The sequence below is a fragment of the Quercus suber genome, unplaced genomic scaffold, assembly GCF_002906115.3.
Source record: "Quercus suber isolate HL8 unplaced genomic scaffold, Cork oak 2.0 scaffold_455, whole genome shotgun sequence".
Classification (NCBI taxonomy): domain Eukaryota; kingdom Viridiplantae; phylum Streptophyta; class Magnoliopsida; order Fagales; family Fagaceae; genus Quercus; species Quercus suber.
This window is the reverse complement of record NW_027069906.1, coordinates 584,318-608,780: the sequence shown is the minus strand read 5'-3', so window position 1 is coordinate 608,780 and position 24,463 is coordinate 584,318. Positions and strand designations below refer to the sequence as shown.

The 24,463-nt window shown below is 35.8% G+C and overlaps 1 protein-coding gene across 1 annotated transcript; it reads right to left on the bottom strand.

Moving 5' to 3' along the window:
- Nucleotides 1-7,030: 7,030 nt before the first annotated feature.
- On the bottom strand, nt 7,031-8,954 carry LOC111989206 (gibberellin-regulated protein 14). The gene is made up of 3 exons (XM_024020997.2): nt 8,805-8,954; nt 7,686-8,025; nt 7,031-7,413 (listed from the first exon to the last, which is right to left on the bottom strand). The coding sequence occupies exons 1-3, from the start codon at nt 8,862-8,864 to the stop codon at nt 7,229-7,231; spliced, it is 585 nt and encodes a 194-aa protein (XP_023876765.1). The 5' UTR covers nt 8,865-8,954; the 3' UTR covers nt 7,031-7,228.
- Between the last annotated feature and the right edge of the window lie 15,509 nt (nt 8,955-24,463).

Below are 24,463 nucleotides of genomic sequence, written 5' to 3'. Positions count from 1 at the left end.
AAAAAAAAAAAAAAAAAAAAAAAAAAAAAAAAAAAAAAAAAAAAAAAAAGACTAATAATGCTAATTTTTTAAATTTGAGAGACCAATAACACTCACTTAAAACTTGAGAAACTAATTGAGCTTACAAAGTAAACCTCATGAACTAATAATGTAGTTTTGCCTAGAATATTTGTTTTGAGAGAACATAACGCAAATTTTGCACATTTGAGTGAGGTGCATCATATACTTTTTTTAATACAACATTTTGGCCTCAAAAAAACATATTGTTTGGGAATTGCCCATGGTACATGACTTTATGGTGTTAATAATAATAAAGGTCTAATTAACATTAAATTTGACATATATATTTAGTATAATGAACATGTAATCTAATTTAGAACTATCATTGTATTAAATCAACCAGAAGAAATTAAGTTGTGTAAAATAACAATAACAATAACACTAACAAAAACATCTAGCTTTCTTAGAGCATTCTCATTAAGCCGCCTAAATGCTATAAATGCTATTTTTTAGCATCTGAACCCCCAAAAACCAACTCTATTAAAACTCTTATATGCTATAAAATTTACAATCTTGCTACAATGCACTCTCATTTTTGAGAGCGCTCTGTAGCAAGATTGTATAATATTTTATTGATTTTAATTCTCTCTCTCCTCAGACTCTCGTACTCTCCCTCAAACTCTCAGACTCTCCCTTTCGTTCTTTGGTACTCCCTCACAACCCAGGCATCATTTCCCTTCCCTTTTCATCACGCTACCTCCACTCTGATAAGCATCTGATCTCCGTTAAGCTTCAAGGGTTTGTGGTTGGCGATTTTGGTCATGATTTGGTGGGTTTTGTGGATCTAATTTGGTGGGTATCAGTGGTGCTCAGCGACGGTTTTGATGGGGTTGAGATCGGGGTGGTGGGTTTTGGCTGGGGTTGAGATCGGGGTGGTGGGTTTTGGTTGGGGTTGAGAACGAGGTGGGTGGGTGGAGGTGAATTTTGGTTGGGGTTGAGATCAGGGTGGGTGGATGGAGGGTTTTGTGGTGGCGGCAATGGAGGTTTTGTGGTAGGTTTTCTACTATGGTTTATGGTAGTGGTTTTGGTTCGGCGTGGGTTTTGGGTCACCGATCCTGGGTTTGTGCGTGTGATGGGTTTTGGTTGCTACAATGGTGGTGCTGTGACTTGTGGTGGTGGTGGCTATGCTAGGTTGTGGTTGCTACAATGGTGGTTATGGCAAGTGGAGCCGTGGTAGAGGTGGTGGAGGAGGGGGTTGGTTGGTTGCTATAGTTTTGTGTGTAGTTGTTTTATTATTATTTTAATGAGTAGTTTATATTATTTAAATAAAATTGTAAAAAATATAGAAGTTTTGATATATGATGTATCTTAAAGTGGGCTGGTATAATAAATAAAGTAGGTTTTTAAAATGTTAAATGCTAAAAATTTTAGAATTGTTGATGGGAATACTCTTAGAACATTCACATCAAAGATGTGAAAAATGCTAAAATGCTATTTTAGAGCTTAAACCCTAAAACATGCCCTACATCAAAGATGCCAAAACTATAAAGTTTTAGCAACTTGCTACAGTAAGGTGCTATTCCTAACACTTTGGGGTGGAAAAATCTGACACGACCTACGAATCCGACACGACCAACCCATTTATAAATAGGTCATAGGTTGAGGCTAAATGGGTTCAGGTCATATTTGGGTCGACACGACTGACCCGTTTAATAAACGAGTCATGTTTGTGTTCAACATGTGAACTCGTCTGACCTGTTTGACCCGTTTAGATAATAAAGGAATTAAATTTTGTTATTATTGCTTAATTTTTTGTTGTAATTATATGTTTATTACTATATTTATGGTTGTAATTGTATTTTAATTTTAGATATATAGAAATTGATAATAGATTATTTAGGTCATGTATGACCTATTAATCAAACAGGTTATTAAACAGGTTATTTGTATTAACTTTTACATGACTTATTAATCAAACAGGTTAAACATGTCGGGTTGGGTCAACCTGTTTAATAAACGGGTCGGGTTAGGGTTGAGGATTCTTTACACGTTTACTAAATAGGTCGGGTTCGAGTTAACCCATATAGCAGAGTACTTATGACTCGACACGACACAAACCCAACTCGTGCACACGAATTGACACCCTTACTAACACTACACTGTAGCAAGTGGCTACTATTTTTTATCATTATTTTTCTCTTTTATCACTTTTTCTCTCTTTTGTTATGCCTTTTCTTTTCTCCATTTCTTCTTTCTTTCTCTTTCACTCTGCCTTTTCATCTCTCTCTGTGTCTCCTCTCTCTTTCTTGCTAACTCTCACTCACTTTCTTTGACTATTGATCTTTCTCTTCTCTCTGTAGGACGAGTTGATTTCGTGGGTGGTGGTGGATCATTCTTGTTTGTGATTTCGTGGGTCTGGGTTGATTTCATGGTTCGGTGGTTCTGCAAGTGTGGGCTGCAGTATGATTCGATTTTGGTGGGTTTTGTGATTTGATTTCGATGAGTTGATCTGATTTTGTGATTTGGTGGTTTCATGGGTCTCTGTTGTGAATTGATTTTAGTTGGGTTTCAGCGAGTGTGGTTGCTGTGGTTCGGTGAGTGTGGGTTTAGGTTGATTTCGTGGGTCTGGGCAACAATGGTTTGGCAAGTGTGACTGATTTTGGGATTTTATTTTGGCAGGTGTGATCTGATTTTGGTGGGTTATGTGGTTTGATTTCGATAGGGTGATCTGATTTTGTGATTTGGTGTGTTCGTTGTCTCTGTTGTGAATTGATATTATGTTTTGTGGCTGCCGAATGGGGTTGCTGGCGCTTAAAAATTGAGAGAGAGAGAGAGAGAGAGAGAGAGAGAGAGAGAGAGAAAATGAATATTTAAATGAAGTGGTATAAAAAATAGAAGTTTTGATGTTAAGTGTATTATAAAGTAATGTGTTAAATATTATAAATTGGTTTTTTAGATATTAAATGCTAAAAGTTTTAAAACTCTTGACAAGAATGCTCTTAGACTTGTTTTGCGTAGGGGTGTCAATTCGGGTTAATGTGTCAGGTTCGTGCCGTGTCAAGGTAGGGATATTCGACTAAATGGCTCAACCCTAACCTAACCCATTTAATAATCATGTCATAATCCTTCAACCCTAACCCAACCTGTTAATAAGGCGGGTTGACTTGACCCAACCCATTTGACACGCTTAATAAACAAGTTGTGTTGGGTTGACACGAATGTAACACAACCCATTTCAATCTGCATAATATTAAATATAATATCTATCTAAAAATAATTATTTTTACATCCCAAAAAGCAATGCATACACTTCAAGTCTTCAACCCACATTCAAAATAATATAATTCAACAAAAATATAACATTCATCTAGTAATAAGTTCTTTACATTCCAAAAGAAGTTCATACAGTTCAATTCAAATTCAAAATAACAAAGTTTCACAAAATAAAATAACATCGTTCAACAAAAATATAATATTCTTAGAACTCGCAAAATGCTAAGTATCAATATTGAAAGAATTTGAGCAAACAGTAGTCTAATCATGATTATGACCATGATTATCATCCATAAATTCTTTATTGATATCCGAATTCATAACATCTTCCACAATCTCATCCAATTTCATTTGTGTAAGTTCTATGCCACCTTTTTTTTTTTTTTTTTTTTTTGGAAGAAGAAGAAGAAAAGTATTAGTAGTTCTAAGGTCTGTAAAGTTTCAATTTCCAATTATATCCCTTGTAAATTTTTGTAATTATTTACTTTTCTTTTTAAATTTAAAATATATGTTAGATATAAAAGGTATTTGACAAATCTAAAATAAAATAAATATTTATTTATTATATGAGTTAAACGGATTGTGTTAAGTGGGTCATTTCGGGTTGACACAAATAAATTGGCGTGTCAAACGTGTCTATTGCGGGTTACACGGGATGACCCGTTCATGACCCGTTTCTTATCGTGTCGCTTTTGGGTCGACTCGTTTATGACCCAAACCCATTAAGGCCCAACCCTAACCAGAAAAAACCTGTGTCGGGTTTGTGTCGTGTTCGCGGGTTGGGTCGAACATTGACACCCCTAGTTTTGTGTGTTAGTTGTACTCAAAAGCGTTGACTTTTTTTTTTTTTTTTAACTTGAATTTTAATTTTAAAATTTTAATATTTGTTAAATGATGTGTTAGTAGTTATATTATAATAAGGGTGTGCAGTTAATAGATGCCCTTAAAATATTTGTCAATAGACCATTTTATGAAAATTTTAACACTATTTTTTTGAGAAATATAAAAAAATTTCAAAAAAAATTTATTATTTTTTTCTTTTCCAATAAAAATTTCATAATAATATTTTTTTAAACCAATGCCTTTAGGGCATTAATTTGCTTTTTCCTTATAATAAAGTGAAACTGTAGCTAAATTTAAGGATGGAATTATGATAAAACTTGGATAATCATTGGTTTAGTTGATTGATTCGATTGAGCAAAGGCTTAGTCGGTGTTGGTATTGAGCAGAAACTTAGGGTCCGTTTGGATACAACTTATTTTGTTAAAACTGAAAACTGAAAACACTGTAGCAAAATAATTTTTAAATATGTGAATAGTACCGTGTGACCCATTTTTAATGAAAAAGTTACTAAAAAATGAAATTTGTGGGTCTGTCAACAGTGCACGGATACACTATTCACGAAGAAAAAGTCAACAAGTGCAGCTAAATTTTTTTTTTTTTTTAAAGGACAAAACGTGCAAACGTGGGTGAGGAAACGTGGATCCAAACCCACACCAAGTCTTTGAGTAAAGGGTGTTTAAGTTATTCATATTGTGAGAGATTTTCACAATTCGCTCCAATACCAATGGGCTTGGTCTACGATTGAATGCTATAAAAGATTTGTGCCCCCTCATCCATCACCAGTTGGTTGTTAGATGGATCGGTAAGGCACACGGTCCGACAAATGGTATCAGAGCCAAGGTCATAGATTTAAGTCGTTGAAGCCGCATTGTGAGGGAGGGATTGTGAGGGATTTTCAAAATTCGCTCCAATACCAATGGGCTTGGTCTGCTATTGAATGCTATAAAAGATTTGTGTCCCCTCATCCTTCACCAATTAGTTATTGGATAGATCGGTAAGGCACACGGTCCGACACATATTATGGTCTTGCATAACATTTTCGGTGACCTTGACCATGATAAATTCTTGCAACTATAAATGTTTTAAGTTTAATCCTCTATCATCAAATTACGTACACAATAATTTGATTAATCATGTGGTGTTTTCCTAGAGATGCATACCAATGCCAGGGATTTGTTTGAATTTGATTCAAATGGTTCTTTTGAACATTTGTTTGAGGCGCAACGTCTACTTTAATTAGTATTTGTTTCTGGCCTCGGTAGAAACATATTCCTTGTGAGGTGCCCATGGTGCATGAGTTTATAATTTTGATAGTGAGAGACGTCTAATTATCTTTATTGCTATTGTAATTTGACATATAATATAACGTAGAACTATCATAATATTGATTCAATTTAGAAGTAATTAAGTTCCCTTCAAAAAAAAAAAAAAAAAAGTAGAAGTAATTAAGTTGTGTATAATAACAATAACCATGATAATAACAATAACCGCAACAATTACAATAACAACAAAATTAAACATCTAGCCTTCTTATTCATCAAAGGACGTGACAGTTTCACTCAAAGGCTTTGATTTTTTCGAGTTTATATTTTTAATTGAATTTTAATTTTAAATTTTGAATTTTTTTTACAGAGGCATATTAGTATTTATAATTATGATAAAGTGAAACTATAGCTAAATTTAAGAAAGGGATTACGATGAAATTGGATAGTCATTGCTTTAGTTGATTGACTCAACTGGTGTTGGTGTTAGTGTTGAGTCGGGTCTTAGTTGGAATTGTCTCAAGAATAGCCACTACTATATCCCCACTAATGATTTCTGAGAGCTCTCCACAAAACATTAGAACAATGATTGTTGGTGTTCTTGATCTACTGTGTCAATTTAATCCATAATAGTATTATATCAAAATAGCTTGTCATTAAGTAATGAATAGAAAATGTTGACATAATACTTAACAGTCAAAATAAAATATTATTTTTTATGCCACATGACATTTGTACTATCACATAGAATAAAAAAATAAAATCAGTTTATGTTTAAAAAAAGAGGGAGAATATTTTTTTTTTGGTTTAGGGTTACGTCGATTGTGAAGCAAAGCAGAGCACAAATCGCATTAGATATAATCGTTTCATCAGAAATTGAAATTTATGTAAATTAATTCGGATTCAAATAGTACAGTAGAGGAGCTTGACATTATCCAAAGAACCACCATACATGATACACCTTGATCCTCGGTACCGGTTAGCTTTATTTTCTCATTTCCACAAACGTGATCCCAATTATATAATTTATTATTATCATATCAAAGGTAAAATTAAAGGAGGGAAAAAAATAGAAGGATTCTAAATTGAAGAACAGCATCACCATTGAGTGAGAATGAACTTGAGAAGGGCACCATATTGTTTGCTCACTTCTATGAACTTTCAGTCTCAACAAGCTACCAAGTACAATTGCAATTGCAACACACAATCACCCAAAATAGAACGATCTTTTCAGACTTTTCTCAATTTCAATCTCAATTTCTATACAAAAAAAAAAATGTCTCCCTATTTTATAATATTTTTTAACATTAATTGGTTTTCTTTTTCTTTTCATTTTTTACTCCATGTGGCAGTACAAGCATCATATGACATGGTATGATTTTTATCTTTATTTTTACTTTAATTAAGTCAGCATATTTTATCCATTACTTAACAACAATCATTATTTTTACACAATACCAAAATGTTATGGGCTAAATTGATACAATTAAAATGTTAAGAACCAAATTGACATTAAGTATAAAGTTTAGAAACTAAATAAAAAGGGCCTCTGCATCACAGTATATTTTGGCATATATATCATATTTGCACAATTAATTGCTTCAGGAAGTAGAGGAAAAGACACTGGAAAACAATTTATAAGGAAAAAATAGTAAATGGGAAGACATGCATGTTTTACTATTATTTAGTAGGCACCAAGCATACAAGTCTTGGCCTAACTCTATAAGCACAAATTTATTTCTTCAGGAAGTAGTAAAAAGATTGAAAGAACATTGGAAAACAAATTATTTTCACACCTTTGCGATACAGACAATATTAATATAACTAGCAAGTGATATAGGCTGTTAATTTTAAGGGCACTTGTATCTTTTGCCGTGAGCGGTCGTCTCATTGTAGCACTCGCCACATTTTTCCCTGTTACCATAGGTTCCTGGAGGAACACACTTGCAGCGGGCACAACATGCCGTGCATGCTCTCATGCACAATCTCTTACTTTTAGCTAAGCGGCATCTCTGAAAACATAGGGGGGTGCAATCTGTCCACCAAATCAACAATAACATGGTTAGCAGAAGAACACCATCAAAAACAAGTATATAAATAACAAAAGTCTTATGTTCAGATTTTGTATAATCGGGAAATGATAAATTATTGCTTATCCCAAAAGTTTAAGTTGTAGAATTGAGCTTAAAACACCTGTTATTTTTACTATGATAAATAATCACTTCTTGTAAACGTTAAAACTAAGAGGAATTGTTGTATTCAACCAATAACCATTATTCTAACAAGAAAGGGATATATGATATGCACCCTCTTTTGATTTCACTGAGGGCGACGGTGCATAAGTGGGTGGCGCATGAACTGATGGCACGGGAGCGTGTGCCTTTGGTGGAGGTGCATGATAATAAGTGGGTGGCTTTGGTGCATGAGCTGGTGCATAAGATGGTGGTGCATGAGCTGGTGCCTTTGCTGGAGGAGCATGATGAGATGGTGGGGGCACGGGGGCGTATGCCTTTGGCGGAGGCGCGTGATAATAAGTAGGTGGCTTTGCTGGAGGAGCATGAGTTGGTACCTTCACAGGCGGTGGATGAGCTGGTGAATGAGCCGGAACCTTAGCAGGAGCGTGTGCTGGGACTTCGACATAAGCAGCCTATATCAATTGGAAAGTCCATTCATTAGTTGTTTTTTTTTTTTTTTTTTTTTTTTTTTTAAAGAACCAGCTTGTACATTTGGGACTCCTAATCAACCAAACTAACTAGTAAATCAATATATTGTAGGTAGAAAAGGGGAAGGATAGGAACTGTTGAGATAATACAAAAATTGGATGATAGAAAATCAAAATACGTGTGTTTTTTTTATTATTATGTGTGTTTGGTAGAAAGAAAATGATAAAGAGTAAATTAGTATTATATTCTTATTATTAAAAGTAGAAAAATGAAAAAATAGAGATAGTTATGTATTTTTCCTCACAATCTCATTTCCTCTCTTTTTTTTCTCTTCAATTTGAAGAGGGAAAAAATATGGTAGGCCCAGTAAAAAACTTTTACTCACACCATTTTTTTTCTCTCTCATTTTTCACTTTAACCAAACCTTGAAAAATTATATTTTTCTCTCTCATTTTTTGTTCTCCATTTTCCATCCTCTTATAGTTTTACTTTTTCACTCTAACCAAATATAGTGTAGGACTACAAGAAACCAAGTAGGAATGTAAATCTAGGGTACCCAAACCAAACATATAAGTTTGCACCCATTTAACCGAACTAATAAAAAGTAATTTTTTTTTTTTAAAGTGTAAAAATTGGCTTAACAAATATTACTTGGTCATTAGATGAAACCTAAAAAAATAAGAGACAAGAATTTCTACAATTAAGAAGACAACCAACAAAAGGAAGAAGAGAGAGAGAGAGAGAGAGAGAGAGAGAGACATACTATTGAAGTAACCACAAGAAAAGTGGTGAGCAAAAAGAGCGTAGCTTTGAAAGCCATCATAGAAAAAAACCAGAAATAAGCGAAGAGTTGGTCCAAGTTAAGTCACTATGTTGACTTAAGGTATGCAACATCATCTGTGGCCTGTGGTATAAATACTAGGTCTCCAGCTTGGAGAGAGAAAAATATCTAAAGCTGGCCTTTTGCTCCACCAAAACTGTGCATGATACCTTCCCCAGATCATTAGGCACAAGTTATGACTTGATGTCCAGAAAATTTTATTTTTCCCTCCTTATTTTTAGGTAGAAGACACGGCCTAAGTGCTAGCTCGATTTAAACAATTGAGTTAAGGTTACACTCAACATTTTCAAAAAAAAAAAAAAATCTTTTAGTTTTGCTAAGAACTCCCCAATTTCATTATGGCAACATAAATAGTTAATTAAACGAGTGTCTTTTGGTATTAGCACCGAAATTGCAAATAGCCAGTTTTTTTTTTTTTTTTTTTTTTTTTTTTGGAGAAGGTGCAAATAGCCAGTTGGTAATAATGTTTCTAAATGGTTGTCCCAAATATCTAACCAAAAATAAACATGTAACCGGCTTTGATTAGAATTAATTACGAGTTTTAAAAGATGTGGTGGAGGACTACCCTCATTGAAGCACAATGTGAATCAAAGTTTTGACTTTGGGGTCAGAGAAGGATCATAAAATATGAGATATTGCGCCATCTATTAAGTCTACAAAGATGCATAGCCATAGGCCATAGAGTAACATGAGCTCCTAAACTTTTTTTAACTAAGGTCACTAGGCACGAAAGTGCCTTTCAATTATTGCAGATAAGCACTCTTACGTGTATTTAGGCATTAGAAAAACTAGGATTACCACTGGTCAAGAGTCCTCATCACCAAGATGTTTTCATCAATGCCAGTGCCAGTTGGGCTTCTTAATTTCTTGTATTCCTTGGCAGTGATGCCACATGCCATGCTATTAATTGAGCATTAATTAGTGATCAGTCCAGTACTACATGGGTTAGGTTCACTCAAACTAGAAAGATCCATTATTACTTTGTGATCTTGACTTTGTTGGATACTTGGATATATGGTAGCATGCATGCATAAGTATAACATCACAAAATATAAAGTCCCAATATGCTAAAAATAGGACAAATTCGGTAATTTTGAACCGAAAATTTTGAAGAAATTAATGCAATGTGTTTAAGAATTTACTATTTAATTTTTGTAATTTATTAATTTTTGATATTTTAATATAATTTTCGTTATTTTAGATTAAGGGTATTTATTTCGTTGTTTTTAGGTATTTTTAATACTTTTTAAGTCAAATTTAGTTTCTATTATGGTTAAGTATTAATTATGACTTATTTTATAATATATTTTCTTGTCTGTCAAGTTTACGGAACCCTTAAATAAGTCTCCAAGTCTATAAATTTTTTATATAATAATTATTCAATAAATAAAATTCATACTTTTGTATTTCTATTTTCTGGTGGATTCTAAACCCTTTTCTCTTTGTGGATTCAAGGACTCTTGTGAATTAAAGGAACCCTAATGGATTCGAGGTTATTTTTTAGAAGCTAACAATTTAATTTCACTTTCATCAAAGAGAACATCGTGTGTGCTTTCTTGATGCACACACGATATGCACACACGATGTCTAGAGGCTAACGTTAGAAATAATAGGTATGACGACTGTGGAGACATAACTCATGAGCGACCTATTGATAAGCAAATTTCATATAGGCCTTATAAAAAAATTGTAAATTTTAATATTTATTTTTATAAAGAAGATTTTCTTGATTGGTTACTTGATCTAGAAGATTTATTTGACTATGAGAATATTTATGGTGAGAGAAAAGTTAAACTTGCTCTGTATAAACTTAGTGAGTATGTCTTACATTGGTGGAAATGAATACACAATTTGATAGAATCCGATAAGGTAAAGACAAAATTCTTTATGGCTTAGGATAAAAAAGATGTTTGCTATTAAATTTTATCCTTTGGATTGTGATGAACTTTTCTTATATACAAAACAAGATTATTTATTTTTTGTTGTAACCAGCAGTGATTTCATTGGGGTTGATAGATTTGATTCAATTGCCTGTTTTTATTTGGTAAATCTCTACAATTTCATAAAGACCAAGGAAAAAGGAATTCAAGTTGATTTGTTTATTCCATTGATGAGTTGCAAGTATGGAAAGAAGATCAAGGGACCCAAGAATTCCAAATACGTTTTTTGCTTGGCATGGAAGATTTCAAATTTCAAAATTGAATTTGAGAACAAGTTTGTTTCAAGTGGAGGGATCTAATGTAGGATATAATTTACAATTAATTTTTGTAATTTATTAATTTATGTTATTTTTATGTTATTTTCGTTATTTTAGATTTAGAGTATTTATTTCCTTATTTTTAGGTGCTTTTAATGTTTTTTAGGTCAATTTTAGTTCCTATTATAGTTAGGTATTAATTAGAACTTATTTTAGAATATATTTATTTGTTTGTCAAGTTACACGAAAACCTTAAATAGGCTTCCAAATTATTCAATCAATAAATAAAATTCAGACTTTTGTCTCTCCATTTTCTAGTGGATTCCAAACCCTTTTTCTTATGAATTCAAGAACCTTTGTGGATTTAATGAATCCTAGTAGATTCGATGTTATTTTTCAGAAGCTAATAGTTTAGTTTATCTTTCATCAAAGAAAGCATTATGTATGCTTTTTTGTCTCCTCCGCATCCCACATCACACGTGCTTTTCAGATATCTGCATTTGAATTATCAAATTGCTAGAAGGGACCAATTGCTAAAAGAAATTAGTCTCACGGTTTCACCGACGTGTTTTTGTTTTTAAGTTAAACACGGCAAGCAGCAAATAATCTAATTTAATAATCTCAGTTTGGACTTGGCCGGGTCCTAACTCTCATGTTGCATGTGATCTTCACTTCAGTTCGGATCTTAAAAATGTGTGCAACTTTTAATACGTTTGCGAACTTCGCGTAATCAATTACTATAATTGATCCAGGTGTATGAGTAAATAACCTATCATAGCAGTGTATCCGCGTATATGTGAGATGTAAGCTTAAATGTTAATTGGTTAATGTCATACATATAACAAAATCCATTAATTCTTGATTGGGTAGAAGCTCAAGCTAGTATACGCAAACATTTAAATTTCAATCCCATTAACTCTTTGACTATAAAATTGCTCTTAAACTTGCTCTTATTATATGCCATTACATCAAAATATAGCCTTTAAGACTTGACAACTGGCCCCCAAGGACCCCTTAGTTCTGGCCTATAATCATAACTTAGATATGGAGGTATCAACTGCATGTGCAGGATTTTTAATGTAACCATCACCTTTCAAGATATAACCTTTCATTTTCATTCAATTTGTTAAGGTTTGTCGTGAGTAACATTGAGTTACAATTTGATATAAACATGTAGTTCTTTGCTTATATAATAGCTTTATATCCAATTAGCTAGGGATGATTTGTAGGCCAGTTTTAAACTAGTAATCCAATTCAGGTTGTTATACAAATTTATTTTTCTGCAGTTAGCAAGATGCAAGATTCAACTTGGTGTATTATTGAGTAAAACTGAAACTCAGATTCACAAAGAAGAGCATCTTCAGATGGACAAATTTGTTAGGGACATATTTTATGTAATTAGCTAATCCTTTGATAAAATGCAATTTACTTGTAATTGGGTAGATCTATGATAAGTTTAAGACTTCAAGAAAGTGTTAAAACCATAAAGGTCTGAACAAAAAACAAGTGAAGAAGAGTTGTTCATTAAAACTAGACAGCAATCTAAACAGGAAGACTTCTATTAAGATTTAAAGTCAAAGCTCGACAGAATCTGAATCTGTCGAGATCTACGAAATCAGAATTTCCAAATCTGATTTTTGGCTCTAGCTGACATGTATGTATAGGATTTCTTTTCTCACAATCCTAGATATATAAGACTTGTTTTAAAGGTTGTTATATATGGAGAATACATGCAGAAAGTGCCCTAGTTCATTATTTTCTCTAAAGAAGCTACTACATCTTTATGCCATTGGGTTTTATAACCAAGGAGCAACCTGATCTTCATCGTGGACAAAATGGGTAAATAACCATAAAATCCCAACTATGTAGTTAGTAGTTCCGATTCCGAAACTATATTATTTACTAGCAACTCGAGTCTAAGAGACTCGATTTTAACCTATAAATTGAGTCTTAGAGACTTGATTTTTATGGTCTAATCACGTCCAACGTGCATATATTTCCACGTGGCGATCACATGGAAATCGAGTCTTAGAGACTCGATTTATAACCCTTATAAAAGAAGAATCCAGAACCCAGAAGATATCAGAGAAGAACCCAAAAAAAAAAAAAAAAAACCCTAGAGAAGAACCCAGGCCGCGCGGCCTAGGTCGCGCACTGCTTGGGTCGGTCGCACACGGCCTAGGTTCTTCTCTGTTTTTTTTTTTTCTTGGGCTCTTCTCTGATATGTTCTGTAATGTAGTCCTAGATCTAGGTCTCTAGATCTTTCTCTCTGTGATATGATTTTGCTGAACTTGTTATGTCTCTGATCTGATTGTGTTGCGTTTCTTGGATTTCATTTTTTTTTTTTTTTTGATATTTCTAGAACTGAGATTGTTGTGTCTCTGTGTGTTTCTTGGATTTCTTTTTTTTTTTTTTTTTTGTATTTTTGGAAATGGCTGAGGGTTGAGACTTAAATTTTTTTTTTGGTTTTCTTTGGTTTGTAAATCAAGTTTTAGATACTCGATTTCCACGTAGTCACCACGTGGAAAAAATGCCACATAAGACGTGAACAACTCATGAAAATCGAGTCTTAAAAACTCAATTTATAGACCCTAAATCGAGTCTCTTAGACTCAAGATGCTAGTAAAAAATATAGTTTCAAAACCTTAACTACTAACTAGATAGTTAGGGGAAAAAAAAAAATTAGTTACTTATTTTCGCCCTTTCATCGTTGATGAACTGATAAACTTTACAGCCAACATCTTCTTCAATTTGCTGGTGTTAATCATGTCTTGGGATCCGTGTATCATTGGTTAGTCACAAATTGAGATTTGTGCACTAAACTAAAAGATTGTCACTACAATACAAGTCCAATTAGGTATTGAGGTAAGGGTTCAATTGTAAATTAGTATTTTGGGATAAGCCAAAGGGTTTGGTAAGATTCCTTATACTTGTAACCGTTTGTGATTGATAATAGTGGATTCTTGGAAGTGGTGATCTTAAAATCACCCAGTGGAGTTTTGCCTCGGTGGTTTTTTCCATTCATAAACAAATCACTTGTATTAAATTTATTTTTCGCTGCATTTAGATAATTTGGTAATTTGCTTGTGCTACCACGCTATTACATGAAATATGATCTAATTAATTAATTAATTGCAAAGGATCAATTCATTTTAACCCAACAAAATTTTATGAATTACTAAAAGAAGTTTCAAATCTTATTTAAGGGTCATTTTGGTCCAACGCAGCGTCTAAAAATAGTAATACATCTTTTCGATCATTCAAGGTGTGCATTTTAGAATTTAGACGGGGGGTTTTAGAGTTCGAGAACCAATTAATGCAGGTTTTCATGGTTAATCTTTCAAGAACATGTCTTCAAATAAAAACCACCAGGGCCAAAAATGACCACTTTTGTTTCTGTTTTGTTTGTTTCCCTTCCCCCCTCTCTACATTACATAGAAAATCTTCACCCTTATACACATACCTGACGGCAGTGAAAATGGAACCCTGAAAACGTGCTAGGTATGGTAGGCAGAACCAAATTAGATAATAACTTGCTCGATACATCTTTCTATACCTAGCAAACGTCGGCATAACAACATTTGCCAACTCAAACTTTGAAAATGATCGATCTTGGTGTAGCGGTAGCATTTAACATCTTTTGACCAATATACAATGATTTCACCAAAACCGTCTAAGAATTACGACCTAATCAGTTCAGCAAGTCCAATCGTATGCCTACCTAAATATCAAGATTCTAAGGAGATTTGCTGAAGGATAATTTTTTTTTTTTTTTTTTAAGTTTCATGATTTTCTTTTCTTTTCTTTCCTTTATTTCCCACTTAAAATCAATATAAGTTCTAGGAAAAGGAGTCCTCTTCATCTTCAAAACTCAAATTCAAAGTTTGCAGCTTGAAGCCTGAACCCTGTATGGTCTCAGCCAAACTAGATCTGGCCACTCCTTTAGCTTGTACTGTCATCTGTTTTGTAAACTAAACAAATTAGTTGCAGGCCCAGGCATATTGGGAAAATTACAGTTTTTTGTGTTGATTATTATTATTATTTTTTTTAGAAAAAAGTTTGGTACTTACTCTGACCACATGATAGGGTAATTAAACATAAATGGCTTATTTCGTGCGGCCTTATTTTGTAATATTAATTATTTTTAAGTGCTTTTATGAAAATATATACAATTATTCTTGTTAAATAATGAAAAGGACAATATATTTATTTATAAGGAAAATTTTGTCATGGTATGTTGAATAACTTACACATTACAAAATGAGTTTAACCTGTCAATAGAAAAATAAAATAAAATAAAATTTTCATATGCTCATGTAAATCCTTAAAAGCTTAAGAGAATCATAATAACTTACACATTACAAAATGAGTTTAACCTGTCAATAGAAAAATAAAATAAAATAAAATTTTCGTATGCTCATGTAAATCCTTAAAAGCTTAAGAGAATCATAATTATAACTATTGGAAAAACACATGTTTATATCGTACACAAAACATACGCAACAAAAAATTAACAAATCTACTTCATTCGCAATTGATAACATTTATTATGTAAATTTCAAAATATAAGAATAAGAGAGTGTACCTTGATGTGGAGAAATTCAAAACAAAAAATTAGAAGTGGGATCAAAAGGGAACAAATAAGACACTAGCTCCAATGGATTTTGAGCTTTTCTATCAGCTCTTGACAAGCTCAAGATTACCATTAATTATATTTAATACTACTATATAAATATAATTGCACTCTAAACCTTATTAATAAATTATATCTCAAGACTTTATTATATATACGACCAATACATTAAAATATTCGTAGTAAAAAAGTCATGAATGTTGACTGCCACTTTGAAGATCACTACATCTTAATCCTTCAATACCTAGTTTAATCCTTTAAGTTATTCATTATATATTTATCAAATCCAATTTCATAAATATATACTTTAGTAACTCCTTACTAAAGTGGTTAGACCAAACACTCTGAATAACCAAATCTATTAAACTTATTTTAAGAGAATATTTTATATCTCTGTTAAGAGATTATAAATTTCATCTTGAGAATATATGTTCCATCAATACTAAATGTGGCTGCCCAACATACTGAGATTTTGATTGTAACTTTAAATCTCACTCCTGATATATCAAAGCAACCTATACCTCATGATCAGATTCATTATTCTCTCAGGATTAAAAGTTGATATAAATAGAAGTCGTGAGATTTATTATTCATTTGACAGTTGTTAGTAAAATAATAAATTTCACAGTGATCCAATTCAATATGTCTTAACACTTAAAAACATATCAACTAGAAATATTCACTTCCATGATTAAGACAAATTATCTTAGTTGATATATAATATCTTCGCAGATGAAATGTCCAATTTCATCACCGACTAAGAACTAAAATTATGAGTTTACAAAGAACTTGTGTCTTATATTTTTTGTGACTAAATCACATACTATACATCTCATGGACTATATGATAATGTCCAAATATTCATGTTGCCATTATTTTAGATAATAATAAAACAACTTTATTAATCACAACATAATGTCATACATAGCATTATACAATAAGATTTAAAGGGCACATATCCTAACAATAACAATCTCCTAATTTATGTCTAACTTAGAAATTGGTCTTCAAATTCAAATTATATCATGATTAGGTTCATTATTCTCTCAGGATTAAGAGTTTATGTAAATAGAAGTCGTGAGATTTATTATTCATTTGACAGTAGTTAGTAGAATAATAAATCTCACAGCGGTCCAGTTCAATATGTTTTAACACTTAAAACATATCAACTAGAAGTCTCCACTTCCATGATTAAGACAAATCATATTAGTCGATATGTTATAGTCTTCGCAAATGAAATGTCCAATTTCATCATCGACTACGAACTAAAATTCTAAGTTTACAAAGAACTTATGACTTATATCTTTTGTAACTAAATTACATACTATACATCTCATGGACTATATGATAATGTCCAAATATTCATGTTACCATTATTTTAGATAGTAATAAAACAACTTTATCAATCACAACATAATGTCGTACATAATATCATACATAACATCATACAATAGGATTTAAAGGGCACATATCCTAACAATAACAATCTCCTAATTTATGTATAACTTAGAAATTGGTCTTCAAATCCAAATTATATCATGATCAAGTTCATAATTCTTTCAGAATTAAGTGTTGATGTAAATAGAAGTCATAAAATTTATTATTCATTTGACAGTCGTTAGTAGAATAATAAATCTCACAGTGGTCTAATTCAATATGTCTTAACACTTAAAACATATCAACATATCAACTAGAAGTCTCCACTTCTATAATCAAGACAAATCATCTTAGTTGATATTGTGGGCATCCAGAATGAGCTTAACGGGCTGACTTTCTCTTAGGCTCACAATCTATTTGTAATGTGGGCTTTGGATTTCCTACTTTGGGTGATTTTGGCTTAAAGACTCAACAATATCTCTCTTACCTTTGTATTTCTTCCCCTCCCCTTTTACGACTCTGTTGCTCTCAACTCTAAGCTTCCTCCCCAACCTCTCAACAACCTTTTCCTTTTCCTGGCTTCTCATATATATAGCCCAAAATTAGTGGAAGAATCATGATTACTCCTATGGCTAGTGGGAGAGGAGGTCCAATGTTGTTATCGCTAAGTGGGTGTTTAGTTGGGAATGGGGTGCGGTGAGAGTGGCATTGGAACTGGTTCCCACCTCAGGGGGGTGATGTTTGGCAGAGGTACTTCTCAAGAGGTCACCAGGCATCTAGGATATGGCCTTTCCAAGAAGTCACTCGTTGGAGATGAGATTTTCTGAGCAAACTCCTGGGCGTGAACCAATGAGCATATATTACAATGACCTGCCTAACGGGTTCTGGGCTGAACATGATGACATAAGTTTCACGTCCATGATCTTATTGGGCCTCAAGCCTGGCTTTTGACAAGGGTGTTAATATCATGGGCCATACTGTAAAGCTGGGGTTCAAAAGCCCTAATGGCCCTAGAGGCCCGGTGTTGTACAATAGCCCCCCCTTGATTCGTGCTTAGGGCCCGAGGACGAATCAAGGAATCCAAGAGACAGTAGCCATCCGGAAAGCTCCATGGGTAGGTATATTACAGTTGAAAGGCCTATTAATGTGCCCTCAAAAGATGCATTATATCTAGCTATTTGGTTCATCCGTCATCATTGTCTGAAGGTTCGTGAACCGAGGCGATGCCTGTGTGGCAGTTAAGAGGGGGATTCGTAGGGTTTCCCACCTCCCAAATATTAAATGCCATTTATTTCCCTTTTGGCTCCTATAAATAGGCATCCTTAAGTCTCTCCTTCATTTTTGCATTCCTCACCTTTCAAACTTTTACTTTGCTGAGCATACTCTCTCGTGCATTCATCCTCCCACCCAGAACATTTTTCCTCACCCACAGTAAGTCCCCTTTTCCTTTCTTTCTACTTGTTTTATTTCTTTCTATTCTATCTTAATCATAGTTCCAGGAGTCCTAGCTTAGATAATGGGTTATTCTTATCTCCTTTCTTCAGAAGCCTCTTTAGCTACCTTTAGGGCTGCCTACAACATCCCTGAGGATGTTAATATTGCCTACTGTCTGAGGGCGATATTGACATCCAAAGACGCAGTGGTGTAAATACAGTTTTCTTTCCCTTGATTGCAATTCGTGAGGGCGAGGTCAGGTTCCCCGTTGACCCCCTCATCCTAGGTACCCTTAGATTTTATAGTCTCTATCCCAACCAACTCTCCCCCAACTTATATCGAGTGGTGAGTTGCGTCAGTAGGTTGAACCAGTTGTTCGGGTTGCGACTGGATTACCATGACATCAACTTTATGTATAGTTTATGTGACAACATTAAGTCAGATTATTATTTAAAGATAAGAGACATAAGGGTATGGCTCATTTCATGCCTACCTAACTCTAATAGGAACTCGGCTGGAGAGTTCGTACGGGTGAGTAGCAACTGGTTTGCTGAGGAGCTCCCTTGTGCGTTTTCACCGCGCGAGGTTGGTCGGTACTGAGCATACCTTTTTAATTGCCTTCTATTAATTTCAATTTGGTCAAACAATTACTAACCGGTTTTTTTGTTGCTTCTGTGCAAAGAGCAAAAGGTTTAAGCCAAATCTTAGAGTTGTACACGTTTAAGACCAAAATTTTGTGCTTAGGTCAAAAATTTTAGTTCATTGGGATAGGCAACTCCGAGCGTCCCATTTAATCCTTGGTATTGAACTTGTGTATTCCACTTGGCAAGCATTTGGCCAAGCTTTATTGGTTGACAGTCCCCTCCTTTCCCACATCAATGTACGACATGCAAACTTCCTCCCCCTAAAACTTACAGTAGGTGAAGCTCGTGACATTAGTTTGCGGTATACCTGCATGGACAAACTCACACCCATACGTAACGAGCCTGCTGAACATGTGTCTAGACATCACTGAGAACAGGCACACGTGCCAATCCAGCTTGAAGCCCTCACTTAACCCGAGGCCCCTAGAACCCGAGGCTCCTCTTCAGGAAGCCAAGGAAGCAACCGTTGAATTAGTCAACTCTTTAAAAACCAAGTCCACTCAAGATCAGGACATGATGATAAGGAAAATAATGATGATCATTCGTTTTGTGCCTAGCGCCCGCTCGGCTGTGCTTGGGTAGTGCACCCGTGAGGACTCCTACCCAACCATCGGCAGGTATCGTCAAAGCCTACAGTCCAAACGACAATAAACATGGCATCTACCTACTGGCTCGACGGTAAACCTCTCCCCACAACCGCCTGTATAAGAGTATGGGATAAGGGCCAAGTGGGCCGTATTGCCCAGAGTTTGGTGCACGACCTCCTTTTGCCTGAGGATATACAAACTTTTAAGGACGGGACAGATGAGTCATTGGGCAGGCGGTTGCAATGGCACACTGTAGCGGTAATCTCTCGTCCCTTGGTTTTCTATTTGTTTTTACATACGCATATTCTTCTTGTTTTCATACTCCTCCTTATTGCTTGGTCAGGCCACACAACTGACTCATATCATTGATGGGTGGATGAAGGAGCTTTCTGAAGACGCTAAGCAGGAAAAGGCCCTTAAGGACATTGCCGAGGCTACAGCGAAAGAAAAAATGAAGGCCGTTGAGACTGCGGAGAAAAGGGTTACTGCGACCAAGACGGCTAGGGCTATGGCAGAAGGCAAGTCCGCAAAACTAGAGGTGCAACTAGGTGGTACCGAGCTGAAGTTGGGAAAGTCCTAGAGTCTAAACACCACTCTAGCAGAGGAGTTGGCCGATCTGAAGGCAGCGTTGGAAGCTTGTGAAAACAAGTGGTACAACAAGGGTTTTGCTGACACCGAGAACTCTGCAGAGCCAGTTTTTGAAGCTCAGAAGCTCGAGTTTGAGGAGGGGTGGTTGGCTTCCCTACAAGCTATGGAGGTCCCTAAGGATTCTTCTTTAAGGAACCCCAATCAAATCCCTTTCTTGAGTTTTCCAACTGTCGTATAGAATACCCTTGGAGCAATTGATGAGGAAGAAACCACTAGCATAAGGGAATTTGTGAAGGCAATTGACTCCCACACGGAGCTAGTTGACTTGGAGGCCACTAGCAACCCCTATGCTATAGACCAACCCAATGGGAATGTTCAGCCACAATCACCCCTTGCAGCTCAATAGCCTCCCAAGGACGTTACTCATTTTCAACCCGCAAACCCTATAAGTTAATTGTCGAACTAGATTTCTTCTATCAACTTTATTTTTCATTTACTTAAATAGTTTTTCTTTTCAGCAAGTTTGCCTACGTCACCAGGCTGTGGTGACAGAACAATTATTTTTCCCAGATTTAACTTTTCTATAGTCACCGAGTTATGGTGACAAAACATTGGTTTAGTTTTCATATGTCAGTTTTAATTACGTTTATGAATGTTTGCTATTATCTTTCATATTGTGTTCTTTGACTATTTTATGCACGTGTTCTAGATGGCCGGGTAGTCTAATCCCGATTCATCATAAGATGGAGATTTGATTACCCTGGACAGGGTCACCTATATCTAGAAGGAATTGGCTCCTCGGCAGTAACAACAAAACGTGACATGCATTGATCCTTTTGTACTTAGATAAATTTTGAGAATAGATTTCCTCCTGTTTGATGATGAGAATTGAACCTATTATAGGTTTTTGTTTTCGGGAGAATCAAGGTTTCTTCCTGCTTGACAATAAAAATCGAGTCAAGACTAGGTTTTTGTCCTTAGAATAATTTGGCATATGGTTTTCACCTGCTCGGCAATAAAATTGAGTCGGGAGCAGGTTTCTGTCCTTAGAGAACTTTTAGTGTTAGGTTTCCACCTGTTCGGTGATAAAGATCGAACCGAGAAGCAGGCTTCTCTCCTTAGAAAATTTTTAGTGTAAGGTTTCTACCTACTCGGTGATAATGATCGAACCAAGAAGCAAGCTTCTGTTCTTAGAAAATTTTTAGTGTAAGGTTTCCACCTACTCGACGATAATGATCGAACTGAGAAGCAAACTTCTGTCCTTAGAAAATTTTTAGTGTAAGGTTTCCACCTGCTCGGCAATAATGATCGAACTGAGAAATAAGCTTCTATCCTTAGCATAAAACAAGTTGCCTTGGTCTCCTTAACCTCTCTTCTTCTTCTTTTTTGTATTCGTTGACCGGCACTAATAAATAAACAATAATGGAATTAAATGCACCTACAATGGATAAACATCATCTATATTAGTTGATAAAGTATATATACAATGTTTCATTCAATTTACGCCCACGTGTACAATTGATCAGTGGTAGAACTTTTTTAAGTTGTGGATATTCTATGGCCGGGGAAGTGGTCTTTCATCTAGATCCTCCAAATAATATGCTTCTACTCCCGTGATAGCAATAACCCTGTAAGGCCCTTCCCAGATAGGGGCCAATTTCCCAGCATTCATATCTCGCATGTTCCCTACTGCTTTCCGTAGCACCAGGTCCTTAGCACTGAATTCCCTTGCTTTCACATCTCGGTAATAGCGCTGGGTGAGTTTCTGTTGATTCTTGGCTAGCCATATGGTTGCTGCTTCTTGATACTCTTCTAACGAATCCAAATGCTTCACCATCAACCTATCGTTCTAGGCGGGAGCAAATTCTTTGACCCGTATACTACATAGGTTTACCTCGGCCGGTATCATGGCTTCTGCCCTGTACATTAAGGAGAACGGGGTTTCTCTTGTAAATCTCCTAGGTGTTGTTCAATATGCCCATAAAACGTTGGGCAGCTCCTCTGCCCACCTACCCTTTGCTCCGTCCAATCTTTTCTTCAATCTGTTCACAATTGCCTTGTTGACGGCTTCAGCCTAGCCATCACTCTAAGGATATGGGGGGTGGAGTACCTGTTCTTAATGCACAGATCACTGCAAAACTCGTGAAAGGCTCTGCTATCAAATTGTAATCCATTGTTGGATATGAAAAAGTCCGACACCCCAAATCTCATGACTATATTCTTTCACATGAACTTCTTAACATCTACATCCTGAATATTGGCTAATGCCTTTAACTCCACCCACTTGATGAAGTAATCAACAGCTACTAAAACAAACTTCCAATTGCCAATTGCTCAGGGAAATGAACCGAGAATATCCAGCCTCCATCGTACAAAGGGCCAAGGGCTACTAATCAGATTCAGATGTCCTGTTGGCTGGTGGATCAAGGGGGCATACTTTTGGCACCATTCACACTTACAGACATACTCGACGGTGTCCTTCTACATCTGTGGCCACCAGAACCCCTGAGTCATCGCTCAATGGGCCAATGAGCGCCCCCCCCCCCCCCTCCCCCCCCCCCCCCACATGCCGCACACCCCATCATGTAACTCGGCCAAGAGTTCATTTACTTTCTCGGGGTGTAAACATAAAAGGTACTACCCCCTAAAGGACCTCCGATACAGCTTTCAATCTGCTGACAACCAATACCAAGTGGCTTTTCGGCGAACCCTATTAGCCTCCTTTTGATTGTCTGGGACCCGATCCTTGGCTAAGAAATCAATGATCGGGTTCATCCAACATGGCCCAGTTGTTGAAATCACTATAACACCAACTCTAGCGAAACCAACATTAATTGTCGTATTAATGCTCGACTCCATAATGAGCTTTACCTTGATTAACCTAAGCACGTCCTTCATCATCGCCGACTCCAACGCAGCTAGAGAGTCAGTATGTCTGTTCTGCCCTCGAGCCACTTAGGTCACCTTTGTCATACAAAACTTACTTAAAACTTGCTTTGCCACCTCTAAGTACTCTTTCATTCGAGAATCCCGAGCTTCAAAACTGCCCTGCACCTGGTTAACCACCAACCATGAATCTGAATAAACCTTTACATCTCGGGCACCCATGCCCAAAACGGTCCTCAATCTAGCAAGCAAGGCTTCGTACTTTACGTCATTGTCAGAGGCCCTAAACCCCAACCTAAAAGAATGCTCCAATTGCATTCCTTCTGGAGTGATAATGACAATTCTGGCACCAACCCCCATGGAACTTGACGCACCATCCACAAACACCTTCCATGGGTGACACTCCACATGACAAACTATCCCCCCTTGGTTCTTAGGAGAAAACTCCATAACAAAATCAGTAAGAACTTAGCGTTTCATCGAACTCCTTGGTTTGTATCTTATATTAAAGGATCCTAGTCGGGTCGCCCACTTAGCTATCCAACCTGTAAAGTCAGATCTCTTCAACAACGACTGTAAAGGATACTTGGTCAGGACATAGATAATATGGGCCTGAAAGTAGTGAGGCAACTTTCTCATAGCATGCACTAATGCCAACACCAACTTCTCCAAGGGTAAGTACCTTGTCTCAGCATCGACCATGGTCTTGCTAATGTAGTACATAGGCTGCTGCATCCCCAGGTCCCTCAAAAGCACAGCGCTCACGGCATGATTAGACACCGAGAGGTACATAAACAAGTCTTCCCTGGGCTTTGGGGCTGCTAACATGGGTGCCCGCATCAAATATTCCTTCAAGTATTGGAAAACCCTTTCACACTCCTCATTCCACTAAAACTCCCTCCATTTCTTCAAAAGTTGATAAAATGGATGGCAGCGGTCGGCAAAATTAGAAATGAATCGGTTAAGGGCAGCTAACATTTCGATTAAAATCTGTACCTCCTTTGGATTGCTCGGTGGCTTGAGACGCTGCACAGCATCAATCTGATCAAGATTGACCTCTATCCCACAGCTAGTGATCAAATAACCTAGGAACTTGCCAGCCCCCACCCCAAAGGCACACTTGTTCGCGTTTAGGCGCAGTTTATGTTGCCAAAGCACTTCAAATACCCTCGAAGATCCTCTATATGTCGTGCCTCCTATTTACTTTTCACTACCATGTCATTGATGTACATCTC